Source organism: Parasteatoda tepidariorum, chromosome 7 (assembly GCF_982258835.1).
Source record: "Parasteatoda tepidariorum strain Cologne lab strain chromosome 7, Ptep-v5.0, whole genome shotgun sequence".
Lineage (NCBI taxonomy): Eukaryota > Metazoa > Arthropoda > Arachnida > Araneae > Theridiidae > Parasteatoda > Parasteatoda tepidariorum.
The window spans coordinates 57,257,749-57,276,479 of NC_141761.1; the positions used below are offsets into that span (position 1 = coordinate 57,257,749).

At 27.3% G+C, this 18,731-nt stretch overlaps 1 protein-coding gene across 2 annotated transcripts in view; it reads left to right on the forward strand.

The window, feature by feature from the left end:
- LOC139425960 (multiple epidermal growth factor-like domains protein 10) overlaps window positions 1-17,889 on the forward strand; it is a 66,153-nt gene extending 48,264 nt beyond the window's left edge. The window contains exons 1-6 of one of the 2 annotated variants that reach the window (XM_087168664.1): window positions 2,302-2,395; window positions 9,054-9,132; window positions 11,266-11,358; window positions 12,489-12,589; window positions 12,673-12,765; window positions 17,135-17,889. In XM_087168664.1, the coding sequence (XP_087024790.1) occupies window positions 9,059-9,132; window positions 11,266-11,358; window positions 12,489-12,589; window positions 12,673-12,765; window positions 17,135-17,286 (513 nt within the window). In that variant the 5' untranslated portion in view covers window positions 2,302-2,395; window positions 9,054-9,058 and the 3' untranslated portion in view covers window positions 17,287-17,889. Of the gene's footprint in view, window positions 1-2,301; window positions 2,396-9,053; window positions 9,133-11,265; window positions 11,359-12,488; window positions 12,590-12,672; window positions 12,766-17,134 lie in introns of those variants that run through there. The other variant, XM_071182961.2, reaches the window with a different exon arrangement.
- Window positions 17,890-18,731: the final 842 nt, after the last annotated feature.

Below are 18,731 nucleotides of genomic sequence, written 5' to 3' on the forward strand. Positions count from 1 at the left end.
GTGAACTGATCATATGAATCTTTTATATTTTTGAGCGAAATCTTTTCAGTTGTTATTCTCATAACGAAAATAATCTTTATATATTTATTTTTTGCAAAATTAAAATGGTGAGTCTTATTTTCATGATTATGATGCGATTATTAAAGAGGAGGATGCTAACTAGAGAATTTTTTTCTTTTTTTTGTGTTATTAATTTCGATTAAACTGAAAATTTAAATAGTTTGAAAATTTAATTTTGAAAAATTAAAATGGTGAGTCTTATTTTCATGATTATGATGCGATTATTAAAGACGAGGATGCTAATTAGATTTTTTTTTTCCTTTTCGTGTAATTAACTTCGAAGAAACTGAAAATTTAAATAATTTGAAAATTTAATTTAAAAAAAAATTAAAATATTAAGTCGTATTTTCATGATTATGATGCGATTATTAAAGAGGAGGATGCTAATTAGAGAAATTTTTCTTTTTTGTGTCATGAACTTCGAATTTTTTCTTGGTTAGAAATTTTTGTTAGGAAAAAATCAAGCTGAAGAAACTGAAAATTTAATAATTTAAATAATTTGAAAATTTATTTTTTAGGAAATTAAAATGGTGAGTTTTATTTTCTAGATTATGATGCGATTATTAAGGAGGAGGATGATAATTAGAGAATTTTTTCCTTTTTGCGTTATTAACTTCGAATTTATTCTTGGTTAGAAATTTCTATTAGGAAAAAATCAAGTTGAAGAGACTGAAAATTTAAATAATTTAAAAATTTATTTTTCAAAAAATTAAAATGGTGAGACTTATTTTCTTGATTATGATGCGATTATTAATAGAGGAGGACGCTAATTTGAGAATTTTTTTCTTTTTTGTGTTATTAACTTCGAATTTATTCTTGGTTAGAAATTTTCGTTAGGAAAAAATCAAGTTGAAGAAACTGAAAATTTAATAATTTAAATAATTTGAAAATTCATTTTTTAGGAAATTAAAATGGTAAGTCTTATTTTCTAGATTATGATGCGATTATCAAAGAGGAGGATGCTAATTAAAGAAATTTTTCATTTTTGTGTTATTAACTTCGAATTTATTCTTGCTTAGAAATTTTTGTTAGGAAAAAATAAGTTAAAGAAACTGAAAATTTAAATAGTGTGAAAATTTACTTTCAAGAAATTAAAATGGTGAGTCTTATTTTCATGATTATGATGCGATTATCAAAGAGAATGATGCTAATTAGAGAAATTTTTCTTTTTTGTGTTATTAACTTCGAAATTATCCTTGGTTAGAAATTTTTGTTAGGAAAAAATCAAGTTGAGGAAACTGAAAATTTGAAAAATTATTTTTCAAAAAATTTAAATGTTGAGTCTTATTTTCATGATTATGAAGCGATTATTAAAGAGGAGGATGCTAATTGCAGAAATTTTTCTTTTATGTTTCATTAACTTCGAATTTATTCTTGGTTAGAAAATTTTGTTAGGAAGAATGATGCGAAATCAAGTTGAAGGAACTGAAAATTTAAATAAGTTAAAAATTTATTTTTCAGAAAATTAAAATGGTGAGTCTTTTTTTCGAGATTATGATGTGATTATTAAAGAGGATGATGCTAATTAGAGAAATTTTTCGTTTTTGTGTTATTAACTTCGAATTTATTCCTGGTTAGAAATTTTTGTTAGGAAAAAGTCTATTTGAAGAAACTGAAAATTAAAAAGTAAATGAAATTTTAAAATGAATGAGGTTCATATTATGTATTATAGATATTACCATTTAATTGAAAATATTGGTACTGTTTACAATGCTTAATGTTTTTAGGCAAAGTATGGAATATGAGAAGTATAGTTTACATGGTCAATGCAGACTAAGTTTATAAAATGGTAAATGCTCTTTAAGCAAAATAAGGTAAAGCGGATCTAAATATACATAGTTTCTTATTTGTTAGTAACTATTTCTACAGATTTCAAAATAATTACATCACACATAAAGTAACAAATTTTAATCACATTTAAATACAGATACAAAATAAAAATTACAAATTCTAGTTACATTACATTTAAAATTACAAATTTTAATTACATTGCATTTAAAATTACGAATATTTAAGAAAAATGGCATATTTATTGCATTATTATTACACCATGTTTGTTATAACATTATTATCGAAACTAAAACAAGACAATGTGTGTTGTTTTGTATTTATATCTTAAAGTATGGGCTCTATATACTTGAATCCTATGCGCAGTTCATGAAACTTAATAAATATTGAATTCGAAATTTTTGTAAATTTCTTTTTTCTGCTGTCACTTTATTTTGTTTTTTTAATCTATGCTGGCCTTCTCTGGCAACTGACTGGTCCACCTTTTTAAGCAGAATTTCAAGTATTTGCAGATTTGAAATAATACAGTAAAAAATCAAGAGGATATGTAAGTATAATAAACTCATATTTTTCAAGTGGGTTTAACTTTTGTCATTCACACATATGTTGACATTGGTGTTTTTATATGTTTACCCTCCACGATTTAGTGCCATTTCTTCATTACTTTTGCTAATAAGATCAAAACTTTTTTTTATTTCAATTATCGTTGATTCTAAATTATTTTGTTTTATAGTAACGCGTTTTAAAAGCAAAACTATAAACTAAATAAACGTGTGGTTTCGGATAACCTTAGAAATGATAATTTAGTGTTTTATTCCGTCTATGCTACAACGACCATGTTCATCATTCAGATAGACTTGCATAAAAGATAAAAATTAATTAAGTATTACAGAGCGAGCAAAAAACAACTTTTTTGATTAGAGCTATAAGTTAGTAAATATAACAGACGTTATCTTTAAAATATCTGACAAAACTGAATCGTCTATAATTTAATTTAAAACTATATCTTCCACTAAGCCAAAGAGAAAATTTCATTTATTCTGTATTAAAAACATAATTAAAAAAAAACCAAAAATCGAGCTTCGTAATTTGTTCACAGTTTTACTCATTTAGTTTAATGTTGAATGAAAGCCAGAAAACAAAACAACGAAACGATACAATCTTGTCGTCAGCTATATATATATATATATATATATATATATATATATATATATATATATATATATATATATATATATATATATATATATATATATATATATATATATATATATATATATATATATATATATATATATATATATATATATATATATATATATATATATATATATATATATATATATATATATATATATATATATATATATATATATATATATATATATATATATATATATATATATATATATATATATATATATATATATATATATATATATATATATATAAATAGATAGATAGATAGGAGAGTAAAAAAGAAGAAAATTTTGTTAAATAATTGATATAATTTACTGTGCATGACCTGCAAGCATATAGAATTCATAAAATAAATTAAAAATACTGTGAAAGCATGGAAAATAATATAATAAAGATAAATGAGAAGAGATGATGAAAAATTATTAAAATACAATATTTTCAAGAGCTAAAAAATTTTATTATAAAAATATTAAGAAGCTGGGAAACAAAATAAGGAAAAGGTATAACCTCGTAATCAGCTCTCACGATTATATCCGTAAAAAAGAGTGCTTTCTAATATTGTATTAATATAGCCAAAGCGAAATATAACAATGCAATAGTGTGAGGAACACCCAAAAAATTGAAAGGAAAATGGAACATGTTATGCAAAAAATATACGAAATAAAACATGTTAAGCAAAAAATAGAATGCAAGAAAAATACTGAATAAAATACAAAATGTAATCTATAAGGCAAGTAGCGAATTCAAATGAACTTACACGTTCCGGAATCTTTCAAAAATGATTAAATATATTTCCGTAATAAGTTTGCCAGATTACAAATATAAAGATTTAAAATATATATATATATACTTTTACAGTAAAGTGTATCTTCATACGGTTTCACTATCCTCTAAAGAAAAGAATTATTCCTTTATGCATTATCTAACTCAAACGTTTTTCAATTTTGTTTAGGTTTTAATCTAGTTTGTTTTTTCCCATTTTATTCATACAATTTCACAAATTCTCAACGACTTCAATCACTGATATCTGAAAGCTTGCTCCTCCTTCCTCCCCTGCCATTCAACCTAGAAAATAACGTAATAGATCGAACACAATCTTCTATTTAGAAAATTCCTGATAGCTTTGCTCTACTACACTTCATTCGATTGTACAAGCATTTGAATCACCTCTATTGGCTTTATTGTATACTCGGAGCACGTATTCTTTGACCACCTTCTCTAGTTAGATGCTTGGACGAAAAAGAACACCTACTACCACCCTCATTTCCCCTGTTCAGAACAACTTTATCTGATTGGAATTTTCTGTCAGCCCTTGCTGTTGTTGCTGTGAACCCCTCCAACAACTTTAGGGACTAACTCTTTTGGGGGTAGAAGGCGGGCGCTAAGGCAATTAAATAGATAGGATTTTGTGTACCGGAGTCTTCTGTAATGTAGGTAATTGAGAACATACGCTCTTTGATTGAAGGATTGATTGATTTAGGGCTGTATCGAAGACGAAGAAGAAATCAAACGGTAGAAAAAAGAACAAAAAGAAACTTCCTTAACTAGATGGCTTGAACAGTCGTGACTACTGATTTGAAAGGGATAAAGCATAGCAGATGAGGAAAGCGTGCCATTCATGGAATGTGAATGGAGGTAATGTTTCCTCCACCAAACTTACAAATTACCGAGAGACCAACCAATACAATTTCCGGGAAACTGTTCTTTATTCCAAAGAATCTGCGTAAATATTTAGAGAAAAGTAATCATAATGTTTGGTATGCTGAGAAGACTAAAGCATCCGCGAACTAGTTCGATCTGGACTCTGGACTTAAAAATCAACTACCCTTGCAATTTGTAATCTGACAGTATTGAGGAATATTTTTTTAAACAAGTATAATTTTAACCTTTGTGAGAAATTCTATTAATGTGTACTTTATTTTTTAAAATTATAAATACGAATTAACTATTAAAATGTTAAGTTTTATCAGTTTTAATATCAAATGAGTTTTCTATTATGGTAATTTTGAGGAGTTTTAAAATACAGCTCTTTTTGAATTAAATATTTTTGAAACTGTTTATCTAATTAACTCAACCACTGTACATTAGTGAATAAGGGCGACAAATTTATAATTAGGTGAAGGTGTCTCTCATTGCACGTTTTAATTATCTTGTCAGATTAGATAGTTTTGTAGTTATGAACGTTTTCATTTTATATTTTATAACTGGCGTTTAACTGACGCTCCAATTCTGAGTTTAGTACTTTTATTGTAGAACTCCATAGTCTTGCAATTTTGAACCCAACTCAGAAAACAGGGGAGCACCTGAATAAATTAAAGGGAAAAGCTAGCCTTCGTGGTGGAATGAAACTAACTTTGTTAATGGAACTTTGGAATGGAACTAGCCAGCATTTATGTTACACCGAGAGAAAAACTACGAAAACCTCTCACGGTTAGCCCGATGGAAAGGGGATTCTAGCCTGTGATACGTCAACCACTGATGATATTTAATATCAGCAATGTGGTCGGTGCACGCCAGGAGCAGAATTCGTAACCACCAGCCGCCGCTGAGGTTCGAACCTCGACCACCTCCTTTAAGGGCGAGTGCTCTATCCCCTTTGCTACCATTTCTTAAGTACTGAAAATCGACTCTGTTATTGTTATTACTTTCTATACCATGCATTTATAGACATAAAGGCACACTAACTATAAAATTTTATGTAAGTATTAGAAAAAAAAAGAGTTGCTTGCCCAATGAATAAATTTGATCGTAGTCATTGAACTAGGGATTCATTATGAAGGGTAAATTTATTGTTTATTTTGATGTAATATTATCGTGATAAAAGTCAGTAATATATTTGAAACTTTTTTGCTGGATGCCCATACTGCAAAGTAATTGAGAGGAATTAAGACGATATATTTATACTCGCAAAGAAAAGAACGTTTTAGTTGAGTCAGGAGACAACACAGAAGGGGTTACAGTTACTGAACATACTTCATAACAGACCAGGAAGCGTATGTTTACATATACTTGTTAATGATGTGCCGTAAAGTGAACTTACTCATACTCGCTTTTGAAGTGGGCAGCGTAAATACCAACACACCCTCTTTCGCTGTTTAGTTCCAGTAATAAAAGAAAAAGAGCAAAAATATTAATTATTTATGACAATCATGCATAATATATATATATATATATATATATATATATATATATATATATATATATATATATATATATATATATATATATACAGGGTCATTCATAACTCCCTCCGGGGTTTCGAAGCGTTATAGTAAAAAAAAAGAAGACGAAAGAAACGTATGAAATTATTCCGAAACTTTTCAAGTTTTACTTATATACAATTACAGATATATATATATATATATATATATTTGATATATATCGAACAGCCATGTTCATAAATTTCCCTCACATAATAATGAAGTAAGTCTATGTGTTATGTTCAGGACTGGTTTTTTATTCGTTTCGCGTCACTTTGATTTTTATAGTAAATTAAAGCTGGCTTAAACATGTCGTAATTACGTTCAGAAAAAACTCTACGTCGATGAACAGTTTCTTTTGAACCTTCAGATAGATTTATACTTCAGCCTCAGTAATCGAAACAGCTATTGATTATCTTGACTGTATTTCAGATGTCCAATCAGCATCAGTATAGCAATTGTACACTTCGAGTGTATGTATGCTGATTTGCATAAGTTGCATGCAACTTAAAAAAAACTAATTTAAATAGTTTCTTCTAATTTTCCAGGTATTAGTTTCATTTTACATAAAGTTTACCTTAAAATCTGCTGCAAAAAGTTTTCTAACATTTTTAAAAATAGCAAATGGGAAGTCGGTTGCTTTCGTATAACAATAATAAATCCAAATAAGTCACCGGCATCTGCTTTCTTTAAAACTTTACTAAAAATTCTTGCAACATATTTTTTTAAGATAAGCGAATACCTGGAAAAACAATGTAGGCTATATAAATTTAATTTTTGCAAGTCACACCCAATATTTTTTTGCTACCTTTTCATGTAGACCTACAAAAAATTTTAATTCTGTAAATTTTTAAAATTATTTTTAAATATTTTAAGATCAAAACAATAAAACTGTTTGCAAACTAAAACTGTATTTATTGATTAATAAAAAAAAGTAAAGAATTTAAATAGTGATTTAAAAATATCTTACTGCCCTCATTCTGTAAATAATAAAATGAAAAATATTTTTAATTTTATTTTATTGTGTTTGTTAATATTTTTAATGTGTGCATAATTCCAATAATTTTGTGTTTTAGTTACGAACATATTAAATTACTAACGGAATCGGTGCAATTTATATCGATTAGGTAATATTTTTGCAAGTTTATCTACAAGTATATTGTTTTTAAAGCTTTAAAAAAGACACATATACTCGATTAAACAGAAATGTAGTCTGATATCTGATTAAAATGTTCTTTTATTTGGTATTGTTTTAATTCATTATCATAAACTAATTAGACATAGATCGATTTTCTTTACTTAATTACGCGATTCAAGACATGAATGCAAAATATTTTAATTACTCTAAATACCAATCGTTTTTTTTTCTTTTTAGTTTCAAAGTGCCAATATATAAAGAAAATATAATGGAAAAATGTCAGTATTACGATAAAAAATACTCAAAGAGATTGAAAGTGAATAAGTTTCCACTTATTTTTTAGCTTAATGTTTAGAAAAAAGTGTGAATTAAAGAATATAAAGTGCTAAAATTAAAAGGTTTTAAAATTCCTCTTGGAATTTTTATAAAATGCTGTAAATACACAATATCATTATTTCTTAAAGAAAAATTTCACTTAAATTTAAAATTTTTTTCTGGAAATACCATCTTTCTTTACTATTTATCGCTCAATGAACACACAAAAATTAGTATATTAAAAGAAGAAACTATGCTATTCACCTAGCCTTGTCAATTCATGTTTTTACTTTGCATAATCCATTCAAACAAAAATATTTGATTGAAAAAAATTACGTTGCAAAACATAATATTTTTAAACTTTTTTTCAGAAAAATAACGCTGTTTTAAGCGTATAACAAATTCAAAAGGGACATTATTTAAAAGGACATAAAAGGACAGGGAAAAAATTATAGAAAACTGGGAAAATTATATTTTTGGTGTCAATTATATTTTTAAAAAAATATTCAAAAAAAATTTTATTTGACATGCCTTGTATATTTATTTGTTTAAAATCCGAACAAATTTTACCATCACCTAATATTTCAATTTAAACAATTTCTATAGCAAGTCTATTTACGTATAAAAAGTAAGATTTTTATCAATTAATAATATTAATGCATATTAAACTGATTATAAAAACGCGAAGTTTCTTATTACTTGAGTAATTGGTTGAATAAATAATCCCAAGAAACTTTACCCGCTTCAAAAAGATACAAATTGGAAATAACATTTGACATCTTTTAAGCTCTCAAAGCAGGCGCCCACTTTCAAGACTTGCCAAACGCTTATTTTTATGTTTATTTTTACTTTATTTCTCGTATAGAAATTTTTGAAAATAAGTACCTGCTTTTGAGTTCTTGAAACATGTTGGCTGTTGCTTCCAATTTGTATAGTTATGAAGCGAGTTTTTTTTTTTTTTAACATTTCGATACTTATAATTTTTATTTTCTAAAATGTTCACAGTTTAACATTAAAGTTTAATTTGCTTTTAATCTTCAAATTAAAAATGATAAATAATATCCAAAATGAAAAACAAAAAATTTATTTTTGTAAAAGGAATTATTGACCTACATCAGAAATCTCGCGGAATGCTTAGATTTTTTGCAGAGTTTTAATAGTTTCAGTTTCGTTTTTAACTGGAATAATTTACGAAATCATTACATGTATTACATCACTTTATCATTTGAATAAATATGATTCTAGTTCACTGTAATTGTTTTGCTTGATCAAGTATGTTGCTTTAAAAATGCAATGCGAATATTATTTACATAAAAGCAATTTGTTTTGTAGATAAATATTTTTTTCTGTAGGTTAGATGGAGGTTTTTTTAATTTTAATGTTTCTCCACTACTATGCGCTTGGATCGCCTACATGTAGTAAAACAGAATCGTAAGTAATTTGTGTTTTTAACTGTAATGCAAATAAATTTACTGCAATGCACATAAAATAGCTATGAAATACGTCAAGTTAAACAAAATAACATTTGACTATCATATTTTAGATATTTAGCAATGATATTTTAGATTACAATAAAACATAATTGCCAGTATTCATAAACGACAATGACAAAAAAAATTATTCATATCCATATGATTAATGATTGCAAGTAATAAACGAGCTGTAGCGTTTAAGATAAACATACTAGCTTTTGATAAAGATACAAATATAATATTGTTTTGTTATCATGCTGTTCAGTAGAAAATTTGATAATATTTGTTTATTTCAAAACGATAATTAGTGATTTTATAGTAATTTTAGATAACATAAAACTTCTATTTTATTTAGTAAAAGCTTGTTGACTTTTTCTAGTAGGTAAATTTTTTCGCCATTTACATCTTTAAAATTATACAAAATGACGCATTTGTACACATTTGTTTTATTTTATTGTCACTCGTAGATCTACAAGACTTATGTTCATATTACAAAGACCGTTAAAACCATTATTAAACATGAAAACTTCTTAATACGACTAAACTAAGTCAGTAGTTTAACTGTTATGTATCAAGCTGTCCCACCACTCTAAAACAGAAATGTAGTGGTAAATGTCAGAATTATGCCACAACCCTGTATTTATATATTTATTACGTATATACACCCTTGTGCAAATTAATTGAAACAAACTCAATAAATTCAGAAAACTAAGAGAAAAAGCTATTTTATTTAAATTTATACAAACTCAAAAATATTTAGTACATAATATGATCTCCACGACACTTTATTAACATTTGGTCACGATTCGGCATGGATTCCACTAATTTTTTCAGTCATTTATAATATTTGTGTCCTTGTACCACACATGAATTAACGCCGTGATTAGCTTCTCCATAGTTGTACAGTCCATATTTAATAGGCGATTCTTTCATATGGTCCAGAGATTCTCAATTGGGTTGATATCCGGAGAGTTCCCTGGCCATTCCAATGTCTCAATTTGATTCTTAGACATGAATTTCTTGACAATTTTGGACATATGGCAAGGAGCTAAATCCTGTTGAAAAATCCCTGTTCCATTTGGGTATCGTTTCTTCAACTCTGGAACAACTTTTTTACCCAGAATGGTAATGTACTGCTCCGAGCGCATCATACCGTCAATAGGCTGCAAAGGTTCAACCCCATTGTAACCGAAACAACCCCAAAACATCTTTATTAAAAAACGTGAAAAAAAAGCTTGTTTCAATTAATTTGCACAAGGGTGTACATATGCAGGCTTGTGCGCTCGTTTGGCTTATAAGTTTGGCTTATAAGGCCCTTCTTAGTTAAAGAGTAGATCGGACTTGATGGAAAAAGGCAACAAAAAGACAAAAATATAAAACCTGATTTATGACGGAAATCGAATTCGTTATCTTCATGTAATGGACACAAACCTGCATTTTATTTTACATTCCAAACGGTGTCGAATAGTCGATCCAAGTTTGAGCTTACGATCATAAATGTTTAACTCTGTAGCTTTGTATTGAATCCACTCCAGAAGACAAGGGGACTTCTGGATCAAGCTTTTCGAGAAACTAGGCTTCGTGTAGGACTTCATGATGGAACTAACCCGTGTTTGAGTTAAACGGAAATAAAAACCTCTGAAATCTCCCACGGTTAACTCGACGGCAAGGGGATTTTAACCCATAATCCGTTCAATACTGAGGATATTTTACATCAGCGCTGTGGTCGGTGTGAGCCGGGAATAGAATTTGAATCAACCAACCACAGCAGGGATTCGTACTTCGGTCACCTTATTGGAAGACAAACACTTTTTAAGTATAATTATAAATAAGTAAATAAATAAATAGTTGAAAAAGTGAAGCTATTTTTACAGGAATCTCACTGGCTGAGAGTTCAAATTACTTCTTGCAAAATGTTCTTTAACTTGACTAGGTCTTTGAAATCTCTCTTTTTCAGCCCCTCCCTTTTTACAAACTCATGTTATATTGAAGTAAAGAAGCCAAGCGTTTGAGAAAGAGAACTTGAAGATTGTACATAAATCTATACAATGATATAAGAAAACTAATAACGTCATTTTGTTTTATTATTTAGGTACTTAGAAACATACACAAAGAGTTACACATATCCAGTGCAAATTACGTACAAGACAAGTTGCATGATATTTTTCTCTTGTGATGCAAAAAGGTACATTTATAAGTAATAAAATTAATACATTTTGGAATTGTATCTTTATAAAGTATAAATGCACATAAATTCTGTATATTAATGTACATAATGTTCTGTATATGAATGTATCTAAAACAAAGTGGTGAAATGAATTATTGCCCACAATAGTTTTCATTTTACTCATATTAAACTTAAAGTTTCCGTATTGTTCTTTTAAAAGCGATGGCAATTCGAAAATTAACTTCCAATTTGTTTTAAGTAAAATAAAAAAAAAGCCAAAATATTGTGAAATTTTTTATTTGCATCTGAAATTCTTTAATAGTCTTCTATTATTTACTTTCAAAGTAAATTTTATGTAAAACTTTGTCCAGTCAAATTGTACAATTAGAGTTATTTCATGACTTGGAAATTTAGTCAAATTTGGTTTGTTGAGCTTTAATTCAAGTTAGTTGTAGCAACGTAACATCTTTGAAATAATTTAGGTTTTTCGAAATAGTCTCATAATATTAAGCATTACAATATATATTAAAATAAATATGTTTTTATACTATTTATCAAAATAATTATTTTAATGTTTTTTCACGCACTCATTCACAATATTCAATAGAAAAATTTGTTAGATAAGCTAACAAATTTATAAAAAAAATATTTAAAAACCTTAAACCTCACTTAGATAAAAAGTAAATTACTGCTGACCTATGGGTACAGAAAATTGGGATAGAAGAATGGGTCTACTCACGGATGTGAACCCGTAAAAACTGCCCTTGAAAACTTTTGCACATAAAATGTTTGTACCATAATCATAATTATCTACAAATTTTTAAACCAAACTATTTTTTGTCTTTTGAAATTTCTGAAGATGATTTGAGCTTGTTTTCAAGAACCTTGAGCACTAATCATCGAGATGAACTTATATATATCTATAAATAATAATATATATAATTGATGTAAATATAAAAATAATACTGAAATAAAGTGCAACTATATTAATAGTATATACTTCTTGCGCAATATTTGCCATATTAATAATAAAAAAATACGAAATTGACCCCACTTATTGAAGCAATGCAGTTATTATTTCCGACGTTAAAATAATGTTATACTGAAACTATATCATTTTAGCATCATGATCATGAATTTAATTATAGAACTGAGTACAGAATCAGATATAAAGTTGAAAGTCAAGTCCGCCACAGGTTGGTGAATGTTTGTTGTTCAGGATATGTTTCAAATGGAATTAACTGTGAACGTAAGTCAGAATTAATTTGGTGCAAAGTTTCAATCATTTATACATATTGTCATTTTTAACCTACTCTCATTTCATCGTTGTAGCTGTTTGTGTGAATGGATGCGGACACGGTAAATGCGTATCACCTAATGTATGCTCATGTGAAGCTGGATGGAAAGGAGTTACATGTTCGCAAAGTAAGTATCAGAATGGAAATTTCGTGAGTGCTATCTATGGAAGCAACATATATTTTTATTGTCAACATAGCTATTAAAATGTACGAAAGGTTACAAAAATTGTTACGTCGCTGTTGGCTTAATGAGTTTTCTTTTGTGTTAAATTTAAGTTGGTTTAGAAAAATATTTTTACTGCTAAAACTAAGTTAGTTTAGAAGAGTTTTTCTATATTTATTTAGAATAGCTATCATAGAGTTTTGATATCATGGAGTCATAATTTTGTGCGAGGGCTATATTAAAAATTACCAGCGCTGTCAAGATGAAGTACACTGTTAGAATTTTCATTCTAAAATTTCCTGTAAAATAACCGGCAGCATTCTATTCATCCATTTAATTGTAAAATTTCTGTAAAGAACATTTTTTACCTTTACGGTTTTGAAATCGTTTGTAACTAGTCTGTTTAAAAAACAATGAATACAAAACCATACTGTTTTATCATTTTTAAACCATACCATTTAATCATTTACAACTAGCATAGTTTTAAGACCGACAAAAAGAAATTTAAGGATATTAGAACAAGGATTTTAGTTTGGCAATCAGCATTGGAGTTAGGATGTGGTTGAGTTGTGTTTTATCAAATGAAGCAAGAAATGTTGTTTAATTATAGCTAACTAGTTGTTTTATAGATCGTAAAAAAGGGAAATTCTAGACATTCCTGTGTTAAGTAGCTTTATGGTGCTGTCATCTATTAGTGAATCAGAGTAACTTATTCTAACAGTCCAGGGTCACAAACTAGGGGTTGCAGGGCACTGGAAATTTTTGATGTGCTGAACTGAATGGAGGAAATATTGTGGTTTCAACGCAGGGACTTGAACTTCTGTGAGATTGACAGATTTGTCCTCTTGGCTATAATATGTACCCAACTGCAAGAAACTAAGTGGTTTTGTTATGTGAACCTAGTGAATGCGACAAAATTCTGGTAGTTTTAACCTTATTAGGTGAAGTCAGTTAATAAACGGGTTTTCTCACAGTTAACAGTTTGAATACCATCTTATTCAAGGTTATTTGACTGTTTTGATTGAGTATGGTAAAATAACACTTAAACAAGTTGTTATTTAACCATTTTTTCCCGGAAATTTCTAACAGTATATTTTGTAACACTATATCATAGAGTGTTACCTCTGGCAAGCCTAGTGGTCTAAAGTCTTATTTCTGGTAAGACTATAGACTAATGTCTCATCTCAAGTACTGAGTTTCATCATGTCAAAACTAAAAACAAAAGTCTTATCTCGAAGTTAAACAGTTGTCATCTAGTAGAAGTCTTAAGTATTATAATTTATATTATTAGCTATTTGAAATTTAATACGACATATAATCAAATGTTTAATATACTATTGATAGGTTTACTTAAAAAAATAATTGAATAAAATGAGGCATAGCCAATTAAAAAGTCATAATTTATATTTTATAGAATTTCATTTGTAAATTTTTGTTTATTATATTCTGATAAATAGATTATTGTATAAGTTATTTTATTGTATTATCTAACACGAAAATTATTTTTTACGGAAAAAAATCACGCTATATTATTTTTAATACGCATAAAACAACGATATATTTTTTTTCCTCATCAGCATAAAATTAATAAAAGTTAAAATGGTATTCACCGGTATATTACTTTTTACCATTTATTTAACGGTTTTGACTGGTACTATTTCTTTAGTATCACTTTTTAATATTATTATCTATTATTCTTATTCGATTCGAATTCAATTGCTATTCAAAATTATAGAATAAAAAGTAAAGGTGCTATTCATGAAAACCATATTACATTATAACATCATAAGAAAGATTTTAAGCCACATTTTTAAAATAAATAGACTGTAAATTAGTTGCGTCTCCTTTTTAATAAGTTATATGTTTTTTTATAACAAGTTTACATCTGTGTTTATTCAATGTGTGTAATTTAAATAATAAATTAAAATTAACTAAATAAAGTTCACCTTTTGCTCGATTGCTAAATGAAATAATCATTAGTGACAAATATTTAAAAGGATTTTATAATTACCGAATATTGAGTCATTAAGCGAAGTGAATGGAGAATTGAATTCCTTTGTACAATGCATATTTCATGACTTTTTTTCGCGAGAAACTTTAAACCCCTGAATGTTCTACGTTTTTTTAAAAAAAAAATTTACTATCACAATTTTAGTATCCATACAAACTCCGTTCAGTAAGGGGATATTTCGGAATCGAATTCAAGGAAACCATTCTAACATACAAAACACCTACGATTAGAGCAACAACAATAGAACTCATACTAATGATCCGCTATATGCTAGGTCAAACCGTGAGTAATTATTTGATTCGGTCAGTTACTACTTGACCACGATTAGCTTGAACTAAATTAGGTTCTGTTTCTACCAAACCATCCTTATCAATAATATTTTATATCAACAGAAAAAAGGACTGAAATAAAATTAAAAAAACTTAAAGAAATGATAAAAGTCATTTAGTTTTCTCAAACGTACACTGACCTTAAAATTCTCAAGGATACTGAAATTGGTTTTTAAGTCTTTTCTCTCTCTTTTTCTTTTTTTCACTCATAATTTGCACTGACATGAATTTTATTAGTTTAAGCTCTTCGGTGCCTTTTTAAGTTAGTTCGGGAGTTGAGATTTATCGGTGAGAGTCAACAGGAAATAATTATCCAACGGAAATTATATACAACCGAGTTTCATCTTTTTTTTAAAATTTTTTTTCTTTCCAAGAGTGAAAGAAGAGAAATACTGGGAAATATAGAAATAGTCTGACCTTAGTGAGATGTCGTGTTTGGAAACTAAATAATAAAAGAAAGATTTTACTGTTTTACAGAATTTATAATAAATAATATCTAAGCACTTTAACTATATAACTACTTTACGAAAGGAAAAAAATAAGTTTAGAGATTAAAAAAAGGGAAATAATAAGTTTAAAGTTCAAAAGAAATTTCCTTGGAATATTTATATGATTTAAAATAATCAGAAAGTTTCATTTTTATTTCATTTTGTTTATTTATTTGGTTTAAAAAATGCTTGCATTTCTAATTTACCTTTGACTCTCTAGTAAAATTACCAAGGGGGATTTGTATTAAAATAAATAAACATTTAAAAAAAAGGAAATTGTTAATTGCTTCTGAAAAAAATTGCAATTTATTTAATTTTTAGTAAATTTCAAGGAGATATGTAGAAGCAGAAATTTTTTTTTTTAAACGTTCATTAAAAGTTTCCTTAAAAACTGTTTGTTAAACTGTTAATGTTTAAGCATGTTAATTCAGTAACTGCTTTACAAAAAAAAAGTGAAAAAAAAAGTTGAGAGATTAAAAGAAAATGAAATAATAAGTTTAAAGTTCAAAAGAAGCTTCCTGGAATATTTATATGATTTGGAGATAAGAAGTTTCATTTCTATTTCTTTTTATTTATTTATTTAACTTATAAAGGTTTGCGTTTCAAATTTACCTTTGACACTCTAGTAAAATTTCCAAGTGAGTTTCGTATTAAAATAAAAGAACGTACAAAATCTTTTATGTAAATTGTTAATTCCCTTCGAAAATAAAAATTTTGCAATTTAATTAATTTTTAAAAAATTTTAATGCTGCGATATAAAGAAAGACGAATAAATTTTTTAGCGTTCATTAAAAGTTTCATTAAAAACTTTTAAGTATATTACTTGTTTTAGAGCAAATTTTTTATTTAACTTGTTTATAAACATAAACAGTCCATTAATAATTTTATTGAGGGCACATTTAATTCTAAATTTTATGGCAAGTAATGCATTTAAAATAGAAATAAAAACAAATAAAATATGGAACACCGTTTGTGCTTTCTTAAAAAGAAAAAAAAAAAAACGAATTGCTAAAAAAATTTGTATGAAGCTTTGAGACTGCATATATACGACATAAAAGTAACTGTGTTTTTAGCCCTTTGCAATGAATTTAAGTTCACATATTTATATTTTTTTTAAAATTATGTTTATAGTATAATTATATTATATTGTATTATATTACATTATATTGTATTATATTATGTTATATTATATTATATTATATTATATTATATTATATTATATTATATTATATTATATTATATTATATTATATTATATTATATTATATTATATTATATTATATTATATTATATTATATTATATTATATTATATTATATTATGTTATATAATATTATATTATATTATATTATATTATATTAAATTACATTTGTCAAAGTATATTTCTATTATATTAACTCAGTTGCCTGTTACAGAAATTTGCTTTCATGCCTTCCACAATATTTATTTTTTTAAAAGTGTTGATTCCAATTAAACTAGAGTAAAATCTCTTCATTTAAATTTTTAGGTTGTGAAGGGGGATTTTATGGTTCTGGTTGCACTAATAGTTGTGCATGTCACAATGATGCTAGGTGTTCTCCTACAACAGGATACTGCTTTTGCAAAGATGTTAAGTATTTAATAATTTTTTTTTCATTTCCAACTTCGTATTATCTTTGACAAATGTGAATTGATAGTTCTGTTTTATACCACTGAATTGTCGTAAAAATACTAATGTCCTTATTGAAAAATATTCAGAACCAATTTTTTTCAATTGTCGGCATGCAAACTTTTTGGAAATTTGTATAAATTGAATTATAAATACACCAAATGTTAGGAAAATTGAATTTTTTTCTATTATATAATAAAGAGTAAATTATACACAGTACAAGGAAAGAAAAAAATTTGGAAAAGTTTCCGTACTGTATAGTAATAAAATTTCCAGTAAAAAAAAATTCTTCTGGTGAAACCGAAGCATACTGTATTTAAAACGTTCATTGCATTCTTTTTCTCATTTAATAATTTTTTCCCTCGTATCGAAATGGTTTACAAAAATTCCTGATTTTCAAAATTATAGCCTTATTACCACACATTTAGTAAAAAATTAAAAAAAACAAACTGAAAAGTACATTTAACAGTATAAATGATTTTCCTACCGCTCTCTAAGATATAATTATAAAATTTCACCGCGTCTACCAAATTTTATCACATATCTTAACATCATATTTCATTGTAAATTTTACCAAAATCATATCATAGCACTTTGTTATAAATTACCGAGCTTTTTGGATCTCTTATAGTCTTAGACACATGGTAAATTTTACCACATTCTGGTTGTTTTGAACATACCTTTTTTTTCTTAGAGTTCATATATTTATTTAAATTATTATCTATTATCAAAATTAATTAAACATCATTGGTGGTGACATTACTGGATAAATTAATGTGTTTCTTCTAAATGAGTTAGTACCACTTGTTCATTAATTGTGCGTTTCCATACATAGCTTGTCAAAATGTCAGTCAAATAAGTGTGGTCATTAAAAGTTGTGTTATTTTTTTATGTTTAAGAGTTGAAGTAGGTGGGTATTTTATTTACGTCACACTAGAGCTGCACAATGGGCCATTAACGATGGTCTGGGAAACATCCCTGAGGATGATCCGAAGACATGCCCACACAATTTTGATCCCCTGCAGAGGGGATAGCTCCTCCGCTTTTGTAGCTCGACGACCAGCTACCAAAGTCGAAGACTTTACTGTAGAACAGTTTTACGAGGATATATACCGCACACCCTCGGTTCCGATGCAGAGTGATCAAAGTGGTCACCCTCCCGCTTACTGACCGCAGGCAGTGATGCTTGAGTTGGGTATTCTACTGGGAACCGTGTCTTTATAATCAGTTCACTGCGGGAAATTTAAGAATTGAGAAATGAAAAACGTGGTTTCTCTTGGTTACTAGAGTTTTCCTAGTTTTGTTTCTTACCTTTATTTTTCCATTTTTTGTTGGAAACTTTACGTCTTTTTATTTCAATCACTACTTCAAAAATGGGCGCCTATTTTTGAGACGCTTGAAACAAGTTGACTGTTATTTGCTATTTACACATTTTTGAAGCGAATGAAGGCTTTAA